Source organism: Alosa alosa, chromosome 2 (assembly GCF_017589495.1).
Source record: "Alosa alosa isolate M-15738 ecotype Scorff River chromosome 2, AALO_Geno_1.1, whole genome shotgun sequence".
Taxonomy (NCBI): domain Eukaryota; kingdom Metazoa; phylum Chordata; class Actinopteri; order Clupeiformes; family Clupeidae; genus Alosa; species Alosa alosa.
The window spans coordinates 704,203-724,472 of record NC_063190.1 but is presented as its reverse complement, the minus strand read 5'-3'; the positions used below and the strand labels follow the sequence as shown (position 1 = coordinate 724,472).

The 20,270-nt window shown below is 42.0% G+C and overlaps 1 protein-coding gene across 2 annotated transcripts in view; it reads right to left on the bottom strand.

Moving 5' to 3' along the window:
• Window positions 1–11,567: 11,567 nt before the first annotated feature.
• The window catches only part of exoc5 (exocyst complex component 5), a 73,173-nt gene continuing 64,470 nt past the window's right edge, over window positions 11,568–20,270 (bottom strand). For both annotated transcript variants that reach the window (XM_048270882.1, XM_048270879.1), the window contains one exon: window positions 11,568–12,774. In XM_048270882.1, coding sequence (XP_048126839.1) covers window positions 12,586–12,774 — 189 coding nt within the window. In that variant the 3' untranslated portion in view covers window positions 11,568–12,585. The remainder of the gene's footprint in view (window positions 12,775–20,270) is intronic.

The following is a 20,270-nucleotide window of genomic DNA, read 5'->3' as shown; positions in this document are numbered from 1 at the left end:
CTGAAATTAGGCTACCAATCCTCATTTTCAATTTATCTCTGCAGTTCCTGTATCCTATCAAATTCCAACATCCTAGATGCATGGATGAGCTTTAGTCATGTCATCTGCACCTGCAGCTACATCAACAATCCACCCGCCATCCACTAAACAATGTTTTTCCCAATAATTGATATCGGCACACATTTCAGTCAAAACCTTATTTATATAAACCTCATTTTATTCTCTAAGCTCTCAGGGGAAAACGGTCGGAAACTCCATGCATCAAACAAACTCTGTGCGTGTAGGCCACCTATATTAATTAATTAATAGCCTTCAATCAATGGCCAATTGCGCAAAGACGGGCGGAATTCTTACGCTCCAGTAGCCTAAACCACTTCAGTGAACGTTCAAATAACCCCCAGAGTTCAGTGTCCATCAGGGTGTTCAAACTGGATGTGCGATATAGTTGCTTATATTGCATTTTAGAGGACAATGATAAAGCCATGTGCAACGCATTTTGGCTTGCCAGCAGGTTGGATAAACTCAATTTACTACACAATAATGTAGGCTAGGCGTATATATTTTATATGTCAGGCGTGCAGTTGTTGAATTGCACATAACATGTCTGCATATTTATTTAGGCTTTCTCTCGACTTTACGGTGTGTTTCCACACAACGAAATTTCTCGTCGCCCTCATTGAGGTTGAATGGAGACGAAATTCGCCCTAGTTGGGCTTAAATGAAAGTTTAATCGCCGAGGCAGGCTAAAACAAAGTTGGCCAAAGTTTAACTTTATTTAAATGAGGACCAATCAGGTCCGCGTCTTTGTGTTTGGAGGCGGGAGTTACAAAAAAGTCTGACCAAGATGGCGGAGACTACCTGAGCTGTAACACAAAGATTTGTATGTGATTAAAATGTTTCTACACGAGCCTTTATATTTCCGCGATGGTAAAAAAAAAAAAAATGAAGCGCGATTTGGTATGGTATTACATCCTGTAAATCTCAGCGTTGCTAGGAGAGAGGTAGACGGAACATGAACACACATTAATGACTTGTTCTACAACTACGCAATCAACTTCACTCACCTCATATTTTCACGCATGTATGAAATCACGTCCTCCGAATGCATTACATTTATGATGAGTAGACATGGACATTTATACCGGGCTAGGATGTGCTGCTTTCACATCTACGGTGTCATTTTCTTAATAAACTAATACGACGTTTTAATGGGCATATCCCGTAGCATATTGTTCAAAACATCATCAGAGTAGGCCTAGGCTAGCCTAAGATAAATTGTTCAAACCATATTGTTTCAAAATATTAAAAACTAGGCTAATAATAGCCAAAAATACTAAATGAATCACAATGCATGCTGGGAAGCAAAACTCAACATGAAATAAAGTAGGCTACATGAAACATAACTAGAATGCATTGACGTTATATCCACTCGTTTTCTTGGACCTGCTGTGATCAAACAGGGACAGCCTATAAATGTAAACCTTTCTTCCTGGAACATTGCAGATAAAGAAAAATGTATCATTTTCTCTAGGCTATGAATGCTCTTTATAGCCAACTTTAAGATGAAATAAATAGATTCTGATGTTTCTATTCTATATCATTGTTTTATTAATAAACAGTGAGGCTCTGGTGAGGCAGAGAGCTTCTGCTCCTCGTTAGAAATCTCATCGGATATGTGCACTCTTTGCTGTTTCCACAAGGAGCTGCTGTAATATCGGGGACAGCTAGGCCTATGCGTGACAGTTTTAAACGCGAGCATGCGTCAAATAAATTACAATGACATTTAAACAAGTCATGAAGAAGCAGTATCCTTAATTCTTCTGCAATGTAGAGCTAGATCATTTTGCTTTACAAATTAAGTAGTCACTTATGTTGCTAGACAACCCTAAACAAATGCTACGTGATCTGTTTTTAACATTTCTCTCTCGTTTTATTGCATCGTATTCAGCTCCAGAAGCCGGTTCAGTCCCAATTCGGCCGTGTGTGTGTTTCTGAAAATAAAACAGATAATAAGTACGTGACTACGTTAAATAAACCACTGCCTATTTAGAGCATGTTACATGCATCAGGTAATGACAGTTATCTGAAGAAAAGCGCATTGTAGGCTAAGCTAGAAGCTAAGAACAGCAACTTTGCTAACGTTACACCAAGCATCACATCAGCTAACATTTTGATGAAATCCCTTCCCTAGTTTGTAACGTTATACATTAACGTTAAACTCAAAATGTATGCGCTACATAATTCAGCATGTCTGCAAAATGTAATTATGTAGCACATACATTTTGAGTTTAACGTTAACCCTTTTCCCAGTTTATGAAGTTGTGCGTCTATGAGCAAAGTAGACATGGTTGTACTTTGCTCATAGACGCACAACTTCATAAACTGTATGATATGTTGCCTTAGACTACGGTAGGCTAATGCAGCTACTGCTAGAGACTAGATAGATAGATACTTTAGTCATCCCCAGGCGTGTAGCGTGAAGTCGATTGCATGGATGTGATGTCTCCGTCCTGCAGGCTGGTAGCCAGAGCGCTCTCAACTCGCTGCCATGTGTGAATAAACAAACGTCCCCATGTCCCCGGTATAACGTTGTCGGGTCCTTAGGAGGTATTTGAAATGACCAAATGCAAATGTCATCTGAGGGACCTGACGGTGACGCCCCCAGAAAGTCCTGCACCGGACGCCACATAATAACCAAACGATAACTTGCTCGGACGTCAATAAGGTCACCGGGCGTCCGCTAGAGAACATGACGTTCGGGACCAATCGGGGACGTCGTGAATGTCGGCATGAGGTCCGGGGGACGTCCCGTGTTTGTCGGGTAGCGGCATGTCGGAATAGCAGCATGTAACCGGCTCAGTTGTGTTTCTAAAATCATATCAAGTGACCTAGAGGGCTGAAATGTGGTCAATTCAAGATGTTTGTTATCCGGCAGAAAGAAAAAACAATATTCTAGGCTCTGTAACTCTGTGCCAGTGCTTCCTAAGAAACTACAGGATCTTAGCTTTCTAAAGATGTCCAGCATTTGATGGTAGGCCAAATGAACACCCTCTGAAGTAGACTGTGCAATGTTGGGGGGGAAAGCCTAGAAATGGCCCAACAGGTTATGGGAAGATTTAAAAAGAGAGACTGGCACTCTTGCACTCTGGTAACATTTGTGTGGTCCAGGTACCGTTGCATAAAAAATTGTTGTCATTCACAAGACTACTTTTACTTTTATACTTTAAGTACATATCCAAGCCTGTCTTTGTTACTTTTACTTGAGTAAAGAAGTTAAATCAGTACTTCTACTTTTACCAGAGTATTTTTTAACACAACTACTTGAGTATGGGAAGTGAGTACTTTTGCCATCTCTGGGTCTCTGTCATAATAGTAGCCACAGTGGAGGGAGTGATGAACATTTTAAAACACTCCACCTCTATCGGATTGTCAGGTTGCTTCCTAACCCCTGACAAAGACCTGGCAAAGTTGACACTTTTTGGACGAAAGTTTCTTTCCCTCCAGTTGACATCCCTGGTCTCCTCCGACGCCTCTTCCTCCAGAGCTGTCAAATTGTCCGGCAACTCCTCGTCAGATGAGTCACTTTCCTCAGGAGCAGGTTCAATGTCCACATCAGAGTCGTCATTGGATGTAAAAATAGCTCTGATCTCATCATCAGTAAGCTGACGCCTTTTCAAATGTGTCATGACTAATCTAATATTATTTATGGTATGCTGTATACTGTCTGTAAAATACTACGATGGTTTTCTGAATGAATGAACCTCGAGATGCCGGTGAAGCACCCGATTTGGTTCCCCCAGAATTCCTGTTTCCTTTACGCCACTGTATTGAAGTTCTTGTGTTGTTGCTAGGTTACCGTGCGTATTCACAATGCTGTATTGCGTTTTCAGCTACGGTAGCCGACTAGAGCTTCTGTGTAAAGACCTAGAGGGGAAACACAAATTGCATAGGGAACCAAATCGGGTGCTTCACCGGTCGCTGTAATGTTTTGCAATGACGGACATGGTGGATGCACTGCTATTACTCAAATAAGGTTGTGATTATAATGGGACAAGATAAAGATGTATGCGCATTTCTTGTGCAAGTTTTAATGTCATGAATGTAGCAAATGATATTCCCTGAGTCGTGCCAGAGCCCGTCTACGGGGACCCTGGCCACTCCATATTAAGTCCCATTGTACCGAATTTTGGTTGCAGTTCCACCAGAGTTACACTGGGGGCAATCGGCATGAGTGCAAAATGAATGGGAGTCAATGGAGCTAGACTGCTAAATTTGTCTATTTCACCTGATTGTCGTTGAGAAATGTCAGATTTGATTGTAGTTTGTATAACTTCAACATGGGTTATAGGTCAAAAGTTGAATGAACGAGTGAGTACTGATGTCCTTTTGATTTCTTACAGGTTGGGTCGTTGTTGCCCATAACATGCTAGCATTGTGCTAATGAATGACGTCATTGACACGTTTGAAAGGCTTTTTAGAACAATTAAGTGACTTTAAAAATATATAATACTCAACCAAGTGTATTTCCTTTGCCTCCCCTTTCGAATACAATATTCAAATGACTTGACAAAAAATGATATCCCAAGAAAAGTGGATTTTGAGGGGTACAGCTTCATAGACCTCCATTCACTCTGCACTCGTGGACCAGCACCCTCATGTGGAACCACAGAAGGAACTGCAACCAGTTCAGAAACCGGAAGTTTTCAGAGAGTGGAAGTTCTCCCCTTATTAGACATTCTCTGGTTGTGCGATATTCGAAGCTACACATAGCTTGTGAATAAACAAAGTTTGTTTCTAGCATTCCCTGTGCTTAAATTTCACGGTAATTTTGATTTTCATCTTATTAGCCACCAGTGGCCATGAGATCTGACTTAAAGAAACACGCCACCCAATGTCAGTAGTAATATATGTTCTGACTTAAAGAAACACGCCACCCAATGTCAGTAGTAATATATGTTCTTACCTTAACTTTCACGAGTTGAGTCATACCTCTCCTGTGTCGGTACGTGCACTCAAACGCTCTGGTGCGCGGCGCGAATGTGTTAGCATGTTTCTATGCTAGCGGGCTCAGACGTAGCCATAGAGGGAGGAAGATAGCAGTAATCAAAAACATCCACGTTTTCCCTACTTAAATATAGTTGCACGAGTAGTTGATAAAAAATGTGTAAGGTCACACAACATGAAACGTGGCGATTTTCCAAGCGAATAAACAGGAGAACTACAATAATAGGGATAACTTCGGATTACTTCGACCTAGCGTAGTAATATTAGTTAACACGTAATTGTAGATCCTATCCACCATAGAGCTGGATCGACCCCTCAGCCTCCCCCTCCCCCTCCGAGGCACACAGTAATTTCCGTAAATAGAGACAACCTGCCCTTGCTGGCGTTAGTTTGAGCTGAGTAGCAGGTAGTGGTAAAGTAGATTGTGAACAATCATGGTTATAACATGCATTGTGAAGGGTTGTGATAACAAGCAGATTCATGTTTCATAGAATTCCGCTTCGCTGCAAACGATGGATAGGATAGTTGCATTGCAAGTTAGCTCAGGGGTAGCATAAATCTAAGTGTGCCGCCTTCACGTACCGGAGATCACAGTATCCACTTGAAGGCAGAGGACAAAAGTGTGTTCAGGAAAACGTCTGCATTTCAGACTTTTTCATCCCCGCGAGAGTTTAACAGGTGCGATAATTCAAAATCCCCATGTTATTTCCCCATAGGAAAAATCGCCAGATACCGAAGATGGCAACTTGTAGGCGAACTTCAGAGGTCTATTGTACACTACTAAATGTTTTTTGCTACTGTTAGCGGATAGTTTTTGTAACCTATACAATGTTGTGTCATTGACAATCGTAATATAATGCGTTAGTTAGTTTTAAGTTAGTGTCAGTTTTAAAAATACCGTTATGGTTTGGTGTTACCTACCCAGAGCAGATGATAGCTAGCAGTCAGTAGGAGCCTCTGTGAGTCCATCTTTCATTTCCCTACAGTACGACAACAAAAGCACTTGAACACAACACACTGGTAAATACCAGTTCACAAATGGAAAATATCATCTTTTCCATAGCACATGAAGGCTACATAAGACTGTAATTTACTCCCTCTTCACTTACGACTACACACCTGTACATGACTCTAATGCCATTGTCAACCTTGCAGACTACACTACGGTGATTGGGAGGAGGTCCAGCACCTAACATCGTGGTGCACTGACAACAACTGGCTGTCAGTGAACAACAGACGGCACACCCAGACGGTTTCACCATCTTCACTGGAGATTTTAACCATGCTGATCTAAAAACTGTACTTCCAAAGCTACACCAGCATGTTGATTTTCCAACAAGAGGAGATAACATCCTGGACCTGGTCTACACTACACACAAAGGAGCATACAAAGCCAACCTACCTCCCCCACATTGGACTTTCAGACCATATCACTGTTATGCTAATGCCCGCATACAGACAAAGGGTAAAAGCAAACAAACCGGTTCGTAAGCAGGTAAAAGTGTGGCCTGAGGGAGCCTCCGATGCTCTTCAAGACTGCTTTGACACAACAGACTGGGAAATGTTTAAGCAGGCAGCCACTTACAACAACCGGACAGACATAGAGGAGTATACAGACACTGTAACCTCTTACATCACCAAGTGCATCGATGATGTGACCCACACAAAAGACATCATCACTCGGGCTAACTGGAAGCCATGGCTGACAGGGGATGTCCTCAGGCTGCTGAGGGCCAGAGACAAAGCCTACAGAGCTGGGGATGAAGCTGGCATGAAAACAGCGAGAGCCAACCTGTCCCGTGGCATCAAGGAAGCAAAAAAAGGAATACACTCACAAGATAACCACCCACTTCAAAGACAGCAGCAGGAACTCACAAAGCCTATGGCAGGGCATTCAGGCCCTCACGGACTACAAGCCCGCGCCACAGAGCTGTGAGAGCAACATCCCTCTGCTCAACAACCTGAACCGCTTCTTTGCTCGCTTTTGAAGCACAAAACAGCACCTGCCCACAGAAGACCCATCCCCTCTACATGAGCAGCCCCTGTGCCTCTCTGCCGACAGCGTGAAGAGGACACTTGCTGCTATCAACACCCGTAGAAGGCAACAGGTCCAGACAACATCCCAGGTCGGCGCTGAAGGACTGCGCGGGGAGCTTAAGGATGTCTTCACAGACATCTTTAACACTTCCCTGAAGCAAGCCATCGTCCCATCATGTTTCAAAGCTGCCACCATCATACCTGTGCCGAAGAAAACTGCTCCATCCTGCTTCAATGACTACCGCCCTGTGGCACTGACACCCATCATCATGAAGTGCTTTGAGCGGCTTGTCATGTCACATATCAAAGCCATTCTCCCCCACCCTGGACCCCTTCCAGTTTGCATACCGAGCCAAGCTGTCTACAGAGGATGCAATCTGCTCTGCCCTCCACCCAGCCCTCACCCACCTGGAAAAAAGAGACTCATATGTGAGATTGCTGTTTATAGACTTCAGTTCTGCATTCAACACCATAATACCACAACAACTCATCTGCAAACTCGACAAACTGGGACTCAGTACCTACCTCTGCAACTGGCTACTGGACTTCCTCTGTCAGAGGCCCCAAGTAGTAATGCGTGTTGGCAACAATACCTCAAGCAGCATCACACTGAGCACAGGGGCCCCCCCAAGGCTGCGCGTGCTCAGTCCGCTGCTCTTCACCCTGCTAACGCATGACTGCACTGCAACCTACAGCAACAATCACATAGTGAAATTTGCTGACGACACAACTCTGGTGGGTCTCATCACCAAGGGCTTAACGAGACTCAATACAGGTTGGAGGTCGCACCATCTGACCACGTGGTGCAGGGACAACAACCTCCTGCTGAGCGTCCAGCAAGACCAAAGAGATTGTTGTTGACTTCCGGAGAGGTCACACCCAACACCTGCCACTGACCATCGACGGTGCTGTGGTGGAGAGAGCGAGCAGCACCAAATTCCTGGGGGTGCACATCAAGAAGACCTCTCCTGGACCACCAACACTGCATCACTGGCTAAGAGAGCTCAGCGCGCCTGTACTTCCCTCGCGGAAACTCAGGCGAGCAAGTGCTCCACCAGCCATCATGACCACATTCTACCGAGGGCACCATTGAGAGCATCCTCTCCAGCTGTATCGCTGTGTATGGAAGCTGCACTGAATACAACAGGAAAGCCCCTGCGCATAGTGAACACAGCTGGAAGGATCATTGGTGCTTCACTCCCCTCCCTGAAGGACATTTACACCACCCACCTCACCCCCCAAGGCGACCAAAATTGTGAGTGATGCAAGTCACCCGCTCACAATCTGTTTGATCTACTGCCCTCTGGGAAGAGGTACAGAAGCCTGCGCTCCGCACTACCAGACTCACCAACAGCTTCATACACCAAGCTGTAAGGATGCTGAACTCTCTCCCTCCTCTCCCCCCTCCACCCTCAGCTACATAACATCCTGGACATTGGACCCACAATGGCGCCTGCACTACTCCACTTGCACACTTGAACACTTGCACACTTGTACACTTTACAACTTGGTGTTGTTGTCCTGAAAACACAACACTTCTGCTGCTCTTACATAACTTGCACCACTATGCCACTTTTTCTTCATTACTCAGGTCAAACAGAACTACCCAAGCCTCTTATTGGCCTGACTTTGCACTAGTTTTTATTGACTGTCTATGCACAATTTCAACAAAATTTTGCTGCTCTTATTTTTTCATTATTATATGTGCCCTCTTATTTACTTATTTACTTACTTTTTTGTTTACTTGAATGTTATGTTTGTCTGTGGACTTAAAATTGGTAAAATATGTCTTGTCTTCACCGTGGGATAGTGAGAAACGTAATTTCGATCTCTTTGTATGTCTGGAACATGTGAAGAAATTGACAATAAAGCTGACTTTGACTTTGACTTTGACTTTGACAACCCAGCTCTCAACACGAAGAAGACCAAAGAGCTCATTGTGGACTTGTGGAAGTCTAAAGCTAGCACACACACACCCATTCTCATCAACGTGACTGAGGTGGAGCTTGTCACCAGCTTCAAGTTTCTGGGTGTCCATATCTCTGAGGTAGCCTTCGACTAGAAAGCACCGCAATGCTGAGAATAAGCCATGCTTATTCTCACCCTAACCACAGACTGTTCACCCCACTCCCCTCCAGGAGGCGTTACAGGTCTCTCTGCACCCGAACCCGTCCAGAGGAAGCTTCCTCCCTGCGGCTATCACCTACTGAACTCTACCTCTGCATACCGTTGACAACAAACCCCTCAACAGACAACCCAGCCTCACCACAGGTGTGCCTCAGGGATCAGTATTAGGACCCTTGCTTTTCTCTATTTACACCACTTCCTTAGGTGAGACCATTCGCTCCCATGGATTTGACGATCACTGTTATGCAGACGACACTCAACTTTACCTAACTTTCCCACCTGATGACTCTAGCGTTTCCCACCGGATTTCTGCATGCCTTCAGGATATTTCAGCCTGGATGAAAGATCGGCACCTTCAGCTTAATCTCTCAAAAACAGAGTTTTTGGTGTTTCCAGCTAAAACGGCTATTCCCCAACAGATTAACATCCAGCTTGACTCAACTTCACTGACCCCAACTAGATCGGCACGTAACTTGGGCATTGTAATTGATGACCGACTTAACTTCTCTGAGCATGTAGCTTCTATTACAAAATCATGTCGGTTTATGCTTTACAACATTAGGAAGATCAGACCTTATCTGACACAAGATTCCACACAACTTCTTGTTCAGACCATGGTCATCTCTAAGATGGACTATTGTAATTCACTATTAGCTGGCTTACCCGCTTGTGTAATAAGATCATTACAGCTGATTCAGAATGCTGGAGCAATTTGGTCTTCAATCAGCCAAAGAGGACACATGTCACTCCTCTCCTAGTTACTCTCCATTGGCTCCCTATAGTAGCCAGAATTAAATTTAAATCTCTCACTTTGGCCTATAGGACACTGACTGGATCTGCTCCTAGTTATTTTAATTCAATAATCAAGCCTTACACCCCCAACCGCCCACTGCGGTCTTCTGATGAGCGTCTGTTATGTCGACCAGTCATAAAAACTAGGTCTAATTCAAGACTCTATTAATCAGTGGTTCCATGTTGGTGGAATGAGTTGCCCAGTGCTCTCCGTTCCTGTGGTAGTTTTGGGTCGTTTAAGAGGGGTCTAAAGACATTCCTGTTCAACATGTAATTAGTTGTTTAAGCGCTTATGTGTTATGGTTTGTATAATATTGTTTTTTTTTCATTAGGCTGTTGATTAATTTGACATTATTGTTTATTATTGATATTCTCCTTAATGTAGTCTTACCATGTCATTGTTTTTATATTATTGATTGAATGGACATTATTGTTTTATTATTGCTTTTCCCCTCATTTTCATTGCTTATTTTATTAGGCTATTGATTAAATTGTTTATTATTACTATTCTCCTTATTATATTTGACCAACATTCTAATCTGTTCCCTGTTCAATTTTAAATATTATGTTGTTTTGTATTTGTGTGTCGCTTTGGACAAAGGCGTCTGCCAAATCCATAACCATAACAATTGCACTACCCTATACCACCCATAGTGTTCTATTTATCTATAAATGTACATACTTTTGGTATGTAGTACCATACTTGGTGGGCAGCCGTGGCCCACTGGTTAGCACTCTGGACTTATAACTGGAGGGTTGCCGGTTCGAGCCCCGACTAGTGGGCCGCGGCTGAAGTGCCCTTGAGCAAGGCACCTAACCCCTCACTGCTCCCCGAGCGCCGCCGCTGAAGCAGGCAGCTCACTGCGCTGGGATTAGTGTGTGCTTCACCTCACTGTGTGTTCACTGTGTGCTGTTTGTTTCACTAATTCACCGATTGGGTTAAATGCAGAGACCAAATTTCCCTCACAGGATCTGAAAAGTATATACTTATACTTTGCCAGCAGCCAGACCAACAAATACCCTGTCTTTGCTGAATTACTGAAGCTAAGCAGGTGTGGGCCTGGAAAACTAAGTTGCTGCTGGAAGTGGTGGCCAGTAGGTGACACTCAGGGTGGCCAAAAAGATCGATCCCAACGCGCCAGTGCAGTGACGGGACACTGTACTGTAGGAGATGCCGTCCTTCGGATGAGACGTTAAACTGAGGTCCTGACTCACTGTGGTCATTAAAGATCCCATGGCACTTATCACAGAGTAGGGGGTTCCCTGGTGTCCTTGCTAAATTCCCAACCTGGCTCATTCAATCTAGCCACCTAATCATCCCCCACTGTAATTGACTCATTCACTCCCTCACTCTCCACCTCAACCTGGTGTATGGTGAGCGTTCTGGCACATAATGGCTGTCATTGTTTATACTACATACCCATATTTATTCTAATCCGATGTAATTAGCATTGAGCTGCCAAGGCAACTCCAACCTGCTAGTCTGCTTGGCCCCCCTCATTGATGCGTACAGCTATATTTTTGTAATACTTCCCTTTACTCAACTTTAAACTATCAGGGGTGACAATAATTGTGAATGCTGTAGATAAAAACACAATGTTCTCTTGTTTTGGTACAATAGATCCCCAAAGATCTGTCTCTATGAACAGATGTTTTATTGTTTTAAATATCAGTCACATATGTTACAGTACATCTACTGTAGTGCTTTTTCCACTGAATTTCAGTTATAGTAATTTGTGCATTTGTTGTCTTTTATATTGTGTTCATAATCTAAAGCGGTTGTTAATTATGATGAAAAAAAGACACTGGTGTCTTGTACAGTTCAACTAGGTTGTACAGTACATGTTTCATGATCCATATTTTGTTCTGATTGCACACTTGTATGATGCTGAACTCAGGGTGTTGCTATAACAGTCAATCTGCACTGAACAAACAGTGGATGATTTATTAAAAACAATATGAAACACTTTCTGAAAATCAATGTTTGTCTCAATATGCATATGTGATTTAATAAACAATGTGGTGAAAAGGAAAGTACTTTCCCAAAATTAAAAAGACTTAAAAGGAGTCAGGGTACTTCAGAGATGATGAACAACATATTAGGTGAAAACTGATAGAACACAGCGGAGACAAAATAACAAATAAAAGGAGCAAAATAACAAAAAAAACAAAATCAAGGTCAAATATGTTTTTTTTCCTGAAAGTTTGGGTAGTTGGTAGAAGACAGTGATTGATCTCAAACTTTTTTTGTTATTTTTTTAATCCAACATTGAATGACAGCAATTTCCTAGATGTAAGAGCACCATTCAAAGCTGCTTGCTTTTGCTATCAGACTAAGTGAAATTCCACCCATAGTGTAAATGGACCTGCAACACTTCTGTAATGTGACAACCAGGGTTTAGTGATGGTGATGTTCCCCAACCTAACATAAATGCAGAATTACACACATCTTTATCAAGTAACACATATTTGGCACAACACAATGCAAGCAAAGACATTTTAAACATGTGGATATATCTATCCAGTGAATTTATTGGATATCTCAATTTATTGTGATCCTTTAGTGTTAATTATGGAGTTTAAGCATTTGTAAAGACGGGACCATGACCGCAGTCATGATGGACATTAAGTAAAGTGACGTCCCAGTCGGGAGGAGCGGTAATCTGCCCGAAGCTGGACGAAGGTGTGGAGAAGGTTGCGGTCCAGGTTGGTAAGCTGTTCCCCACAGCATACTTGTTTGAGGTTGTCAGGGGCAACAACAAGCAGATTGCACAGGGCATGAAGTGTATCAAATAGCTGGAGCACCAGTGGAACCTGTTATGAGGAAAAGGCAGATCATTAGCGTGGCAATTAGTTTCTGACACCTTCAGCAAAAATGAATGACGAATTAAATTGACTAGGCACACACTATGAAGGGTCAAACTAATTATTAGGGGTCTGAGCAGCGTAGCTACAGGACCCCTATTGTTTCTGTACCGTTCATTTTTGGCCAAAATTCTGTAAGTCATACTGCAGCCTACACCGTAACTCCAAAACTCTTGACATTTTCAAGTATGGTTACCAGTACCCCCCTCTACACATAACCCAAGATTTGGGGTACTCCACCCAAAGGTGGCGCTATTGGAAAAAAAAGTTAATCATGCTTATTTCTCCTTACCAGATTGACCTAGACTAAAAATTCTTTCATAATATTAATCACTAAACTCAGATGCATCTTTTTAGCCCTGGTCTTATGGTCTAAAAATGTTTACTTTTGCCACAATTTCATGGAAAAGCCGTTTCACAGTGGAAAAAGTTTCACAGTCTTCAAAAATAATCAAATCTTCACCAAAATTATTCTCACAGACAATGTTTAGACCAAGGCTCACAAAAGTTATTGCTCAGAATTTTGATATTTTGTTCCATTTCAGAGATTTAGGCCAATAAAGTTAGACCACTTAGGCCTTTTCTCCTATATCACCTATATGAGTAATTTCTTTTTCTTGGATAACAACCATACAACCATCATTAGGTGGATACCATTCACAGTGCACATTTTCAGATCTGTACTGTTTTTATAAAGCCCTTAATTCTATTGTCAAATGTATACTAGAAGCTTTCTTGATGTTGTGTGTTTGCCAACACACATTTTCACAATTTGAATGTGACTACGCAATATATAGGATTATCAGTAGCTCAGTGGGATAATGCCTTGTACTGCTGTTTTATAGGTTGAGAGTTCAAATCCCCGCTGGAGTTTTAGGATTAAGCTGCACATGCTTTTGGTCATTTAAGATTCACATTGAACAGCACCTGAATTATCAGGCAATCAACATACACAGTCATTAGTTGCCAAAAATCAGAATGCCGAGACACTCTGAAATTTAGGGGAACTTCTTTGTTTACTATTTTTCCTTCATCATTAAGTCCATCATATTTATATTTCATCCATTAGTGTTCTTCTCTACAAATGTCTAATTTCCCCAGAATTTCAAAAAGTTTTCAGGTGTACTCTTTCAGGAAAGCCCTTCATTTTATTGTCAAATGTATGCTTGGAGTTTTTCTTGTTGTGTGATTACCAATACACATTTTCACCTTGTGAATGTGACTAGCCAACAGCCAGTTTATAAAAACTGTATAATTATAGGCTGTTTATCTTATTGACTCCGACACAGCTGTAGCCTATAATTATTTGTTATTATAACAATATATTATATAATATTTGTCATTTCTTATACATATTTAGTCGGCTCTTCCACTTGACAGAACAACTCTATATCGGTTAAGGATGTCACGCATGAAACAATGCTGCAGCAACACGAAAATACAACTTTGAGTTTAGTAGGCTATAATTTTCAGTTCCTGTTTATCTATTGCACGATGGGTAATAATTTAAAGGAATCGTGTTGCAGTCTTGTAAATAGTGACCCTGCAAGATCCCTAGTCATTGCAAAATCATAGTCTGTGACTTAAAACTCTACTACTTGTCTTTAGATGTGAGAGGGTCTGAGACTGTAGTCTTTCAAAAATCTTTTCCAAATCTTTGCAAATCTTTCCAAAGTCTGTCAGTGTAAGGAGGGCTTGAGGTGAAAGTGCTGTGGTGAAATTGCAGGATTGTTTGGCTCTGCCACCTAACCACACCCAGTTTACCTGCTGGGAAACCCTGTAGCTCCGGAGCAGGGGCTCAGACCAGGATAAATTGTTTGCTCGCCCCCAGTTCACTCTTTTGTTCATCTCAACCCAGCACTCCAGTGTGTCCTGCTCTGTGTGCATCTTTGAGTTAACGTAAGTAATCACTTTAATGACCCTCACTATGACTTTTGTGATGTTTATCAGTTTGTAGAGTAGCTCTGCCAATGTGTTAAGTTAAGGTCTTTGTTTGTTGGTTTGGTGTGTTGGAATCCCATGTGAGATGATGGTTGACTTGGAATGTCAAGTATTGTTTAGTTGTACCTTATATAGCCATATGATTTCAGTTTATTGTTCAAATGTCAATTGGTTTGTTTGTGAGTTGGGATCTGTACTGATTTACCCCATTTCACTGATTACTCCATTTTCTGTTTGTTTCCTCTTTGATGCACCACACATACAAGAAAAGAACAAAAGAACAGATTAATTGAAACTCAAATAAAGTTCACTTGTGTTGCACCGAAACCTGCCATCTCCGTGTCATCACTTCATACCATTGAGCCTTCTGACCGAGGCTCTGCCTGCTTGCCACACACTAACTCTACCTCGACCCACATCGCCCCCTACAGTTCCTTCAGCTGGGTTGTGGAGGTTAGCATACTAGAATAGAATACTGTTAGAATACTGTTGGGTTGTGGAGGTTAGCACACTATAACGTTACAGCTACTTGTCAGGACTTGTCGTGCAAGGCAAGTATAACTGCATAATTATAGGCTGTTCATCTTATTGACTCCAACACAGAACCCACCCCCACCCCCTTCATCTACCACCACAAATACAATTCCATTCTGTGGGAAACACTGCCTTCTATTATCAGACCCTTCATCTTATCCATGACAAATGCATAGTCCTGTAGAATAGAGTAGTGTTAGAATACTATTGGGTTGTGGAGTTTAGCGCACTAGAAACTACTGTTAGAATACTGTTGGGTTGAGGAGGTTAGCACACTAGAATAGGGTATTGTTAGAAAACTATTGGGTTGTGGAGATTAGCACACTAGAATAGAGTACTGTTAGAATACTGTTAGGTTGTGGAGGTTAGCACACAATAACGTTACAGCACAGGGTAATCCTAATTTTATGGATCAAATTTATTCCAATCCAAATCAAAAGTTTTGAACAACACAAAGTGAAGGTTTTATCCAGATCAAAACCAAGAATAGATTTCCAGAATCCAATTTCAAGATCCTTGTTTCCCTTTGAACAACCCATTTTCAAGATTTGATCCAATCCGATAGCCAAAATCCGGAAACTGAAATCCGATAACCGAAATCCCATCACGTTTCTTTTGAACAATTGGGCCCAAACAATCAAAGCATATGTAAACTAAAAAGCACTGCTACCTAATGTTAATTTTGCTCGGACCCCGTCACGCTTGCGGTTATATTTACTTTTACTTTTAAAGTTACACATCTTTACTATTTCACAGCCATAGCCAAAAATATTAGGACCCCTGCACTTCTGTCAGATAATGCACTACTTCTCCCAGAAAATTGTTGCAATTACAAATGCTTTGGTGTTCACATGTTTATTTCTTTTGTTTTGGCTTCCTCGGGTATGTTTTGCCAAACTCCAGTCTGACTTTTTTTTATGTCTCTGTGTCAACAGTGGGTCCTCCTGGGTCTCCTACCACAGCGTCCCATTTCATTCAGATTGAGACGGATAGTGTGGGCTGACACTGTTGTACCCTGTGTCTGCAGGTCAGCTTGAATTTGTTTCTTTATCTTCTTGAAGTTTCTTTATCCACCATTCAAACTATCCTTCGTTCCAATTTCTCTCTTCTGTCCACATTCCGTAGACATTTTCATGATGTTGCGCACAGTAGACACAGGAACATCAAGATCTCTGGAGATAGACTTGTAGCCTTGATCTTGTCCATGCTTCGCCACAATTTTGGATCTTTAAACTGCTTGTGTCAGACAAAATGTAAAAATCGAAGAAGATGGCAATATAGCTGCATTTTCTGAACAATTTTGAGAAATACAGCGGAGGAAATAAGTGTTGAACATGTCAACATTTTGTTCACCTTAACAGGCAATTGTCAGGGTTAGCCAAGGTTGCCGTGGTCACACTGATAATCAGCTGCATATAAATGGGTAGATAGTCATTCAAATATTTGGAAATCCTTGGAGAAAACCTCATACTGTCCATAAAAACCAATAGAAATGTAAAGTGGGCCCCGGCCGTGGCGCAACTGGCTGGGGCACCTGCACCGTACGCCGGCGACCCGGGTTCGATTCCCGCCCCGTGGTCATTTCCAGATCCCACTCTCCCATTCACTTCCTGTCATTCTACACTATCCTATCCGCAATAAAGGCATAAAAAAAGCCCCCAAAAATTTTTGGCCAGGATAACCAAGATATCCCGGCTTAATCCCTTAAAAAAAAGAAGAAAAAAAGAAATGTAAAGTGAGTAAACTTGAGTCTATTGTCCATTAGAAATGGACTGATATTTCTCAGGAATGCTACCACAGCTGACGTCTGACTACTCATAACCTTAGCACTGGACTTTAACAATGAAAAGTGTGCTTCTATCGGTGCAAAACCCTGATCACCATGCTCCTAACCATAGTACTACTATGGTTTATGCATAGTTCTTCATAGTAGCTTTGGTAGCACCTTGGTGGTATCACACTTCATGGTGACTGTGGTACTATTATGGTTTTACCATGGTAACCGTGTAACTATTATGTTTAAAGTCGATAACAGTCGATAAAGTTGGGTTGGAAAAACCATGGTTTATACCTTCTGAAGAAAACCATGGTTTAAATACCTTCTGAGGAAAACCATGGTTTATACCAGGGCTATTCAATTGGCGGCCCGCGGGCCACATGCGGCCCAGAATCAACCTCTGAGTGGCCCAGCCCGTAGTTTTGCCAGAGAAAGAAACATTTCGCGAGCCTTCAAAAAATCCTACAGAAATCCCTAGTAGCCTGGGTCTCATGTACAAAGACTTGGGTGGATTTCATACTAAAACATTGCGTACATGCAAACCTGAAAAGTAGCATACACACAAAAAAATCCTGATGTATGAAACTGTGCGTACGCAGCATTCCACGCAGCTTTTCTTTGTACATCCCGATTAACGTGAAATTAAGCACACATGCACGAGCATTACACTCCACCCTCTCTCCTCCCACAATCACACTCATTTTAATATGTTAACTAGAAGGACATTCGTGGATGTGGGCATGGGAGAGTTTACAAGTTTACAAACACACATCTGATACAAGCACATGAAAAAGTTTGATGCCGTTTTAATGTGCCTGTGTCCAATGTGAAAAAAACAAAAGGAAAACAATACATGTAAACATTAGGCTACTTGTTTTTCAATAGGCCTATACATTCATTTGTGTTGGTTTAAAAATGTGTCATCATATCTGCTGCTTATCCTACCAGCCGCTGAAAATGTCTGGCCCAGCTAAATCTCTTGGTTTGAAAATCTGGCCCAACTTAATTTTTAATTGAATAGTCCTGGTTTATACCTTCTGAGGAAAACCATGGTTTACACCTTCTGAAGAAAATCATGGTTTATACCTTCTGAGGAAAAAAACATGGTTTATTAGCCTGACGAGGCAGACCCACATCAAGATGTAGGGTCTGGGGACTCACCCTTCGCTCAGTCCGAGGGGCGGGATATACGGTTGTCTTTCAAATTCCCTCTACACGCAATAGGATGGCGCTACAGCTCATGAGTCCCATGCGTTCTCCCACCAGTGGAGCTAGTTGGCTAGTTTTTGCTAGTTGGCTAGTTGCCAACTTAAACAAAGCTTAACTTGTGTCACGCTGTTCGCCAGCAGCAGCATCCATCTTCTTTGTTTTCAAGTAGCAGGGAATTCACGCCTAACCGTCGCAACTCTGCCATCATATCATCATCATCATATGTTAAGCCCGCCTACCGACTCTGTACACAATGTGATTGGCCTGATCAAAGTTTAATTTTCCAGCTCGCAAGCCAACCGAGAGTTGCTAGACTACCCTGGCAGCAAATTGCATTTGCTGCCGCTAGGGTGCGTCTAGATTTCTAGGCTAATGGTTTATACCTTCTGAAGAAAACCATGGTTAATGACCATGGTAATGTTAGGGTTTAACCTGTGTGGACCCACCACATTATTAGGCTTTCAAATCGATACAGCCATATAAACATCAGTGAGGGTCTGAGCTGGACACACCATATTGGTGTGGTCACAAAGACAGCGGCTCTTCTTTCTGTTCCGTCTACGGAAATTTGGAATGGACTACAAAATATTGACCAACTTATACCGCTGTACAATAGAGAGCATTCAGACTGGTGGCATAACAACATGGTATGGTAACAGCACTGCCCAGGATCGAAAAACGCTACAAAGAGTTGTCAGATTAGCACAGTGCATTGCAAGGACTGAGTTACCATCCATCCAGGACCTCTACAGCCAGTGCTGCAGAAGAAAAAGGCCAAGCGTAGTTTCTGACCCCAGTCATCCCAGCCACCTGCCTTCTGGTAGACGATACAAGAGCATAAGGACCCGTACCAGCAGATACAGGGATAGTTTCTACCTGCAAGTCATTAGGATGCTGAACCGTCCTTGGAAATCCCCACACAATGGCACTTCGTTTTTTGGATTTTGTTTTACCCTCTTCCTCCTTTTTTCCCATCCTATTTTTATAGTATTTTTTTTTATTTATTCTTTAAGTTGAATGGACACTTGAGCACAAGGAATTTCAATGCTGTATATGATAATAAACTTGACCTTGAACATAACATTTAAAAAAATACTTATATATTAAAATACTTTAGCTAAATTACCAATGCTATAGACATCATTTATGGTTCATATTTGCCATTTACCCCTGTGAGATCCCATTTATGATCAGATGATCATTTTCATTTTTGTGAGAAAACAAAAATTAGAAACAAGATTTTTAATCATTATAGGTGCTTATTTCTTACAACTCAGAACAGGTGAAAGTGCTTAAATTGTAACAATTTTGTAACTTTGTGTGGGAATAGCAGGTGCAGAAAAACAACATTCCCACACACAGACACCTACACTCACACACACACACATAGACACAGATACACACAGCAGGCCCAGTTAGGAGGAGGACACAGTTACAGTAAGGTACATAGCACCTCCAATCATCACACTCCAGTAGACACAAACAACACAGTTATGTGTAGGGGGAGTGTACTGTGTGCAGTCTTTGAAAATAAGTTATTTTGTAATTGTAATGAGTTATTGAGAATTAATAAATAGCATCATTTTTCTTTTAGCAAACATTGAAAACGGCTCCCACAGACCTGAACACCTGCAATGAAACCATGATAAAACAATAGTGATAAAACATGAGGTCTCTACTGCCATCTGCAGCTGAAGCCACGTTAGCGCAGTAGATACCACCTCAGTTTCGTAATCTGGAGGTTGTGAGTTTGAAAGGGGGAGTAAGGGGGATTCTAAGGGCTCAGCACTGACAGGGAGCTTCCAGAGAGCCCAATTTTTCTAGCAGCACATAGGTTATCAACTATAGTGATAAACCATGGTTATCATGGTTACAAAAAACCATGGTCAAACCATAGTCATGGTTACCCATGAAAAAAAACCATGGTCATTCTGTCACTTTGTGAAGGGTGCCAAGACTTTTGACCAGTTTGACAGTTCACTTC